Here is a 9,135-nt window from a genome sequence, read left to right as displayed (position 1 = left end):
GGCGTTTCAACATTCGACGAAGTGGTTAAGGGTTTAGGATTTTGACAAATACATTTTTTAATTAGCTTCTAAGAGTTAAAATGTTTTGGGCAGCGCAAGTTCACCTCCCTCAGTGTGTGTGTGCGTGTGTGCTGCTGTCAAACACAGCCGGCGGTTCAATATATTTTCTATAATTTTTTGCTTGGCATATTTAAGTGTTTTTAAACAATAAAAGTTGTGCTGTTTTTGTTGCGAAGCATCTAGCTAAATAGTATAATAGTAAATTAATAAGTGCTGTGTTTGTGTTATTGGGATATCAATGTTAGAACCTCTTCAGGTACCCGGACGACGCGCATTGATTTGCATTGCTTACCTGCATACATAGATAATATTTGCGAAGGCAATATTGATTTTGTCGCTAAAACGAGTTGAGAGGAGTAATTTTTTTAAGAAAATCACAGATTACGCGATTTATAATGCGAGTGCCTCAAAATTTATAGTAACCAATTTTTTTGTCACAATAGTAATTTAGTATTCGTCTGGCTGCCATCTATATTCACCACACTTGATGTATTGTGCATTTACAAAGAATGGTTGATTGCGGATATTTATAGTCTTGTGCCTTAATTATGATGTGAGGATAGTATTAAAATTTCAAAAGTTAAAGGCTGGACAAGTATAATTTTCCAACATTTGAATTACAAAAAGGTTGTGATCTGCTCTACGCATGGAAATATTTGTAAAAAAAACTCGAGGGGTACCAATAGCTGCATATTGGGCTCAGTATTAATAATAGAAAGAGTGAATTGATTTTTGTCACCGTTCAAAAGTTGTTAATTAAAAACACTCTTGTAGTGATGTTTTTTGCTGTTAGCATAAACAAATCAATATTTGTTTGGGCAATGCTGCTGTAGTGACGGTTCTTGGCTAGATACACTTCCACGTAGCGGACGTCGCAACGTTTATAATGTTGTTATTTTCTATCACCAAATATTTTTTTATTTAAATTTTGTTTGAACTCTGCCTGTACTAATAATTCACTGCAGACATTTTACAAAGGTCTCTTGAAAGGTCTTGAGAAAGTAAATTCATTTAGTGGTCAAATTTCATTTTTCCTTTACTCATGAATATATTTTAAATATATTTTCCACCAAAACACGTTGAATATTGGCAATAACTAAATTATACTGTTAATAAAAATGTAAAGGATATTTGAGTGTCGATCAAAAAATTAAGTAAATTCCCAGATTTTGTTCACTTTTACCGTTCAGATCAATTTTTTATATAAAACAATATTTAAATATAGCAGAAAATTTACATTTTTGTTGTGGTATCTGCGTTTCCACTTGCCTGTATAAATATCTCTGATGAAATATTATTTATTCCAAATTCCGTTTTGTTATTCCAAACTTCCGCCTGCGGTGATTTTTTTATATAAAAGAATATTTCAATATATTGGAAAATTTTCAAGTTTTTTCTATTGTGTTCGTGCATCTGTATATCACACCACATCTAGTTGGGATAATGCGAGACAATTTTGCGCTGGCATACATACGAAAAGGGTGAAGAAGAGCACAAGTAGTTTTCATACCAAAAGTAGGAAAAAGGACTACTCACTGGAGTTCCCACGACAGTCGGTTCTACGTTACCGAAACGACCCGGATTTATACCCGGCTAAGGACTGCCACTCCAGCAGCATTCCCCGTACATGTATGGAGAATGTTTATGCTTCTACAACAACAACAACTAAGCACTTGCTAAGTCCTTCAAACCAATTAACCTCACCTCCTTTGTATTAAAAGCAATATTAGTGATAATGAAATCAGATCAAACACTCTGCGTATAACACATATCTCTTAAAACTAGCATTCGTAGAGGGCAGGAAGGTCTACGGACACTGCGCTGTATCACCTATGTACCAGAGTGCCTTTGACTATGAGGAAACAGTTCTTTGTGCCTTTCTCGATATCGAGGGAGCTTTCGACAACCCCTCTCACTCTGGGGTATGTCGCGCACGAGAGAAAAGAAACGTGTAGATACCCACCTGCAGATGGATAGAGCGCCTGCTACAGACAAGGATAGTTGAAACCGCAGCAAACAAGTAAGGGATGTCCCCTTCTGTGGAGCCTAGTAGTTGACGACCTGCGGGATACGCAGATGACGTTGTAATTATAGCGATAGGCGGGTTCGTGAACACTGCGACATACTACAAAGAGCTTTAAACTTTACTAAAATATGGTGTGCCGAGGTGGGTCTGGATATAAACACAATCAAAGCAGCCATCATTTCTTTCACTAGAAAAGAGTTTTTGCCAGGAATAAGAGAGGTCAGAATGGACTGGGTTGCTTTTGATTTGGTCAGCATGGACGGGGCTTATTTTGGTTTGGTCAGCGAAGATAAGTATATTGGACTTGTCCTGGATTCCAAGCTTAGCTGTAAGAAGCTGCTGAATATTACCAGGGAAGGCTTCGGGAGAGGAAAAGTGATGTCGTCTAAAAACATGATGTCATCTGTCTATGTGCAGAGATAAGCTTAGACAGAAATTTCCAGAATGAGCAAACTGCCATTTTGAGCGACAGTCAGGCGACAATCAAGGCCCTCTCGTCTTATGAGATCTAGCCCTCACTGGTCCTTGAGTGTGTCGAGAAACTGAATCTACTAGGAACGCACAATCGCATCCGGTTAATTGGGGCCCCAGAACGCAGGGGTACAACTCGAAACAAAATAGCAGATGTATTGGCGAGAGAGGTTTCAGCCTCGCCTTTAATAAAATCCGAGCTCTTCCATCATCAATGAGAAGCTTAGGAGTGAAGAACTAGGGCCATGGGAGGTTTGCTGGCACCAAACTATGGGACTACGCCGGGCGAAATCCTTACTGAGAGAGTATAACCAAAAGAGGTTTAAAAAACTCCACTCCACTCATCTAACACCTCTCACCCTCTGGACCCAACCCGTCGAAACAGCTAGTTTCCTGGGCCTACCGTTAGATGAGCTAGACGAAGACGACCGGTGATTACACTACACTGACAGGGCGAAGATACTGCTACAACAACAACAACAAGGTTTAAAAAACACATAACCCTCACTAAGGATAAACTGAAAATGCTCACAGGCAAAAGCAAACTGTGTAGTCCTCTGCACGTGATCGGGATATAGTTCACTGCTTCTTGTCCTTTCTGCGACCAATCCCAGGATACTCCAATGCACCTTCTCGTTAAATGTGACGCTATAGCGCAGGCATGGTTGAGACATCTCGGTCAACTACAGCCGGAGGAAAGGCGCATACTCTCAATCTAACTAAACTCTGTCTTGAGTTTAATAAGGAGACTGGATGCGGTAATGTGATGAGTAGAGGACACAAAAGGCTATAAGGGTGAAGCACAAACCATCTATATAATAAAACTTGGCCACTAAGTGTATTTACTTTCGTCTAATTAGTGATAGAGAAGAGCAACATTATAAAAGCGTTTCTTGTTAACTTTTGAACAGTGCAAAAAAAAAAATATTTTTGCTCCATGAAAAGTACCTATAAAAATTGAATGTTTTAATAAATCAAAGGTTAGATTACTAGTTTAGAATGAGGCAATTTTTTTAGTTTTATAAACTCTCTTTAACATCGAACATGCCTCAATCTTTCTCACAATAACAATTCCTTAGAAATTTCTTTTCAATATTCATTCTTCAAAACTTGTAATTGCTTGCCAAACGTGTTTTTTTTTGTATTAAGAAAATCAAGTTCTTAAACTTTTTTTCTGCTAGTCAACGTTTAAATCTTCTTCTAAGTGATATCCCACAATAAAAACTCCGATTTCAGAAAACATGGATATAACAGCTCAAATGCAAGAATTGACAAAAGAGATAAAGGAGATGCGCGCCGATATACAACAAATCAAAGGTAAATAAATTCTATAATAAAAGCAATGCATAGTTTAAGATCCATAGAATTTGTGGTGCGAACTCAAAGCACTCAGTGACTGTGTTATGTAAAAGAAAAAACATTGAAGCAAATTTTAATTGTAATACAATTTTTATGCAGCTTGCCGAAGGATAATGCAAATTACAATAGTTTCAAGTACTAAAAATACTATGGATCTTTCGCTATCAGAATTATTTTTTATGCAGTTTATTTTATTTTTTGTCAAATTTCTAAAGGTTTTATGGACCGGCAGAACGAAATAATAGACGATCTGATGAAAGGCCACCAAGAAATGATGAAACGTATGGTGAAGCAAGAGCAAGAAGCTGAAGAAGAAAAGAATATACAAAGACCAGTATTTCCACTATTGACGCAAGAAGATTTAGACAATGCCGAGGCTTTTATTGGAATGGATGAAAGAAAGAAAGATGAAATGGTAAAAATTAAAAGACAAGTTTTAAAAAAATGATAAAATGCTTGGATAAAGTGTGTGGCAAAAGGTTGTTTTCTAATATAAGACATATTTTGAAGTGCTAAAAAATTGAAAAAAAAAATGTCATAGCTAAATTTTGCACCCAACGGGTATTCTAAGTTCGATTTCCAAAAAAAAAAAATTTTTTTTGAATTACTTGCACTTAACCGTAGCATGTCCAAAGATTCAGAAAAAGTTAGTACAAAAATGTATTTTGTTGCAACGGTAAATACTTGCGGTAATCTTGCCATAAATTCTGTTACAAATTTTAAAGTGCATACAGCGCGAACAAATTCGCAGAAAAAATTCCTGTTATTTTTGCTTTTGTTCATATGCATTGTCTACTCGTATATTATACTCAGTTTCGTGGCAAATTTCGCTTGTTAACACTGGAGTGAGGAGCTAAGGGAAATCGCATTGCAGTAATTGCATTACAAAAGTGGGGTAAAAGCGCGAGTGAGATTTACTAATTGCTGAAAAATCTTAATATTTTGAGAATGGGTGTTTATCGCACTATCAAACGTTTTTTTTCAAAGGTCTGAAGTGACAGAACCAGTGCAGCCTTAAAGTCGTTGAAAAAAAAAATCGCAGAAATCCTCTTAGAAGTCAGAAAATCACGTCCAGAGAAATGAATGTATCGACTAGACCCATATCAAGACTAATTAGAGATGATCCCCACATGAAAGCCTTCCACAGTTGAGTCATCTCTTGGCAATGCCCTTGAAGAAAATTAGGCTCGAAAGATGCAAGCAGCTTCTTCGGTGGCACGCCGTCAACGGCCATGAAAATATTCTTTTCACAGATGAAAAAATGTTATCGGTTGAAGAAGTTTTTAATAAGCAAAACGACAAAATCTATGCTAAATCTTCTAAAGACTCAAATAATGTTGTTCCAAGGTTTGGTGGGGAATGTCTTGTAAAGGCGTTACATCTCATTTCTACGAAAAAGGGGTTAAGACCGAAGCAAAAGTGTACCAAGAGGATGTCCTAGAAGGCGTGGTAAAACAATGTCTCTTCAATGGAGAGCGTTGGAACTACCAGCAAGATTCCGCTGCAGCCTATAAGGTAAAGCCACTCAGCAGCGGTTAAAAAACAATATTCCTGGGTGCATAGCCGCAGAAGATTGGCCATCTGGAAGTCCAGATCTGAATCCATTGGACTACAGTTTGTGGTCAGAATTGCAGAACATGTCCTGTCGAATGCCTCACAGAAAGTTGGAGAGTCTGAAACAATCTTTGCTTCGAGCAACGACGTCAATATCTATGGAAATCGGTCTTGCTGCAATAGCTGAATGACCTAGTGGTTTCAAGGTTTTTGCAAAAGCAAATAGTGACCATTTTGAATGAAATTTTTTATTACATAAAACTAACTTCATAAATAAAACTACTACATATATATATATATATATAATTCGCGCGTACACCCTCTTTGGGTGTTCGGTCGAGCTCCTCCTCCTCCTATTTGTGGCTTGCGTCTTGATGTTGTTCCGCAAACGGAGGGACCTACAGTTTCAAGCCGACTTCGAACGGCAGATATTTTTTATGAGGAGCTTTGCCTGCCGAGGGGCGATCGCTATTAGAAAAAACTTTTTCTTCGTTTTCGTCTTTCACCGAGATTCTAACCTACGTTCTCTCTGAATTCGAAATGGTAGACACACACCAACCCATTCGGCTACGGCGGTCACTCATAAATAAAACTAACTTCATTGAAAAAAGTATTATAATTTCATATCTATAACGGACTTTACTTGTAACAGAATTTATGGCAGAACTGAGTAGACGTAAAAATGTACGTCTAATTTTTTTTTTTTGTAAGAACTTCCTATTATACCAGTTTGCATAACCTCAGAAATATTATTATTGAGAAAACAACTTTTAATCCACACACGGCCACTATCCGATTTTTCCACTTTGAACTTTTTATCAAAGGTTTAATTAATTTTGCATCCGAATATATTGAAAAAAAAAAAAAATGCCATTTCAGACACGATTTCTTAAACCTCTTTTGATGCCTGTGGGTCTCAAACAAAGACTAGTCTATGTATTATCTGAGGATATTATTTTGAACTACAATCTCGAAGGTACACATGGCAAAAAACGCATGTTGCAGTATCCAAAACTGTTGAGTGTTCTATATAGTAAGTAAAGAAAAGAAAGAAAGAAAAAAAACAGTTAATTCTCTACTTTCGAGTAAAAACGAAATTTGAAAGAACAAATTTCATATTACTTAGAGAGGTGTAATTAAGAAATAGGATAGAAAAAAAACATAAAATGTTTAAAAAATTGTATAATATTAGCGTTTAAGATCTCGCGAAAATCGCGCAAGCGTTTATCACGCCAATCAAGCAGAAAAAGATCAGCGGCCAAAATCTTTTCCTAGCAATTTCGGGCAATAAGTACGTTTAAGGCACCTTTCTGGTCTAGAGACGTGAAAATTGAAGAAAACAATCGGTATCAATTGAAAATCGTTTTTATTCACTAGATCAATTCTTTATTTACAAAAAAAAAATTTTTTTTAAATTACAATAATAAAAAAATTGCTTCCCCTGTGCCACTGGCGTAACTGATTGGGCTGCTCAGGTACGTCTGAAAAAAAAATTCGAACGATTATTTGTCAGGAGATATGTCACTATGGTGGGTAGCAGATTTACAAAAAAAAAAAAAAATTCTAGATATTTTATCTGTTTATTGGAAAACCAAAAAAAAAAAATATTTTTTTCACGTTCTCGCTCTTAAAAAAATAGAAAAATTTATTATAAAATTTTAATTCTGCTACCCGCGAGAGCCACAAGTCTACTTAATAACATATTAAAAATTCAAATCAACCGGTTCAGTAGTTTTTGAGAAATTACCAACGCCAACTAACGCGCTTATACCTGGGCGTCGTACTCCAAATCGGTCTCGTTTTAAAGGGCAGTAACGTCAAAACTACAACGAATTTCAATATAAAAATTTGCAAGTATATTTTTGAAAGTATAAACTATTAAACATGAGAAAAATCGATTTTTCGAAATTCTAGACCAGAAAGGTGCCTTAAATGTAGTTAATAAATGAACAGTACCTTTCTTTTGGCTCATATTTCGAATTCAAATGCCAAAAGAGGGCTCATGTTTTCATAAAGTAACTGTGTTCGTTTAGTACTCTCAGAAACATTTTGTATTCAAATGTTTTGCAATACCAAAGTAAAAATTTAAAGTAAAAAAATCGTTTTTTAATACAATTAATTTTTATTTGATAGTACCCAATTACGAAAACTCTCAGCCACGTTATTGCTCGAACGCAGAGAATTGCTATGTCAAAGCTCAAAAAAAACAAAAAAATAAAATAAAATTAATTTAATCTTTTATTTTACGTATTCATAGGTGCAACTGACCGCCCCGGCTGGTCTTACAAATTATTCTTAGATGACTTGCGTCGAGGTTTTCAATTTGGCAAGAAAAAACATTTTAGACAAAAATGTCGAACGAACAAATTATCCAAACCTTCAAGGAATCCATTGTCAAGTGGCCAAGAAGACGATGATGATGATTCCGATTACTAATTACCAGTGACATTACCCAAAAACCAATGTACATTTAAGCATAATATTAAGTTTGTACTTAAGTAAGAAACGATTATTAAAACGTTTAATAAAGACTAAAGAATAGAAATTTTAAACATAAAATAATACAAAAACACTAAAATGGCATGTTGAAAATGATTTCGTAAAATATGCCCACGAGAGCTTTTAGTATATCACTGCAGTGACACAGGGATTACGGCACAACTAACCCCCAATCCCCCAAAAATGTATGATGAATATTCTATGCTGCACACAACAACAACAACAACCACAATGATGCATTCAGTCTAAAAACAATCATAAGTGATTAATAGCCTTTACACTAATTTACTGCTAGCTGTATGTGTACAAAGCACGCCCATGGGACATTTCAAAGCGCGTAACCAAACTTTAAATACAACTTCAGTTAGATATTAGTGGTAGTGGGTGTTGGTGCACTAGCAAATATAGAGTTGGTCGCGCAGGGAGAGAGCGAGTGTGGCGTTAAACACGCAGAGAGAGAGAGAGCACTCGACCATTTCAACGCATTTTACTAACCATTCATCATGCACTCACGCGAATTTCCTCATATCTGCATCGCAATGTCGTTCATCCTAAAAGTGTGCTATGAAAAATTACTATCTTGCATTTCCGGCTTCCCCAGCAGGAAATACGCCAAATGGAGCTGTTAAATGTGGCCAAGAGAGTAGAATAACAAAAAAAAAAAAATAAAAAACCGCATGAATAAAAAAAGTGCCAGGAAATATGACATGAAATGAAAAATGTTCTACAGCAAATATCTGCCGGCGTTTGGGTGCGGTTGCGCTGGTTTTTAGCTGCCACGAATGCATCAAGTACTTTTGCAGCGCCGTCAGACAGAGTGTAAGACCGTCATCTAGACTGCAGCACCCATTTACGGTTGGCAGCTGCTACAGTACGTCCACCACGCATGCCATGGGCCTGGGGCGCAGCTGACTGTGCTGTTCGGTGCTGAAGTTTCACTCAAAAAATAGTAACATTTTGAAGTATGCTTTTGACAAAATGCTGCACTATTTCAACTTATGCATTTACATGTGTTGGTGTTGGTTGACGGTCGATGGTGTGCATGTGTGTGTGTGTGCGTACGCGTGTGCATGTGTATTTTCACTAAGTAGGACAAAGAGGATACCGTAAATGTCTTCGACCTCAAGCTAAGTGTCTACACATGAAGTTTGCGTTGCTGCACAAAT

At 36.6% G+C, this 9,135-nt stretch overlaps 1 protein-coding gene across 4 annotated transcripts; it reads left to right on the top strand.

Moving 5' to 3' along the window:
• Positions 1 to 118: 118 nt before the first annotated feature.
• LOC129237093 (uncharacterized) lies at positions 119 to 8,037 on the top strand. 4 transcript variants are annotated; one of them, XM_054871521.1, is made up of 5 exons: positions 119 to 316; positions 3,739 to 3,874; positions 4,132 to 4,331; positions 6,350 to 6,503; positions 7,728 to 8,037. In XM_054871521.1, the coding sequence occupies exons 2-5, from the start codon at positions 3,799 to 3,801 to the stop codon at positions 7,904 to 7,906; spliced, it is 609 nt and encodes a 202-aa protein (XP_054727496.1). In that variant the 5' UTR covers positions 119 to 316; positions 3,739 to 3,798; the 3' UTR covers positions 7,907 to 8,037. The 4 variants fall into 4 exon arrangements, with proteins under 4 accessions (XP_054727496.1, XP_054727505.1, XP_054727488.1 ...); XM_054871530.1 differs by having other exon boundaries at positions 119 to 258; positions 3,794 to 3,874; positions 7,728 to 8,036; XM_054871513.1 differs by having other exon boundaries at positions 3,794 to 3,874; positions 7,728 to 8,035.
• The last annotated feature ends 1,098 nt before the right edge of the window (positions 8,038 to 9,135 follow it).

The sequence above is a fragment of the Anastrepha obliqua genome, chromosome 1, assembly GCF_027943255.1.
Source record: "Anastrepha obliqua isolate idAnaObli1 chromosome 1, idAnaObli1_1.0, whole genome shotgun sequence".
Lineage (NCBI taxonomy): Eukaryota > Metazoa > Arthropoda > Insecta > Diptera > Tephritidae > Anastrepha > Anastrepha obliqua.
The sequence above is the reverse complement of the archived record's forward strand: the minus strand, read 5'-3'. Positions and strand labels throughout refer to the sequence as shown.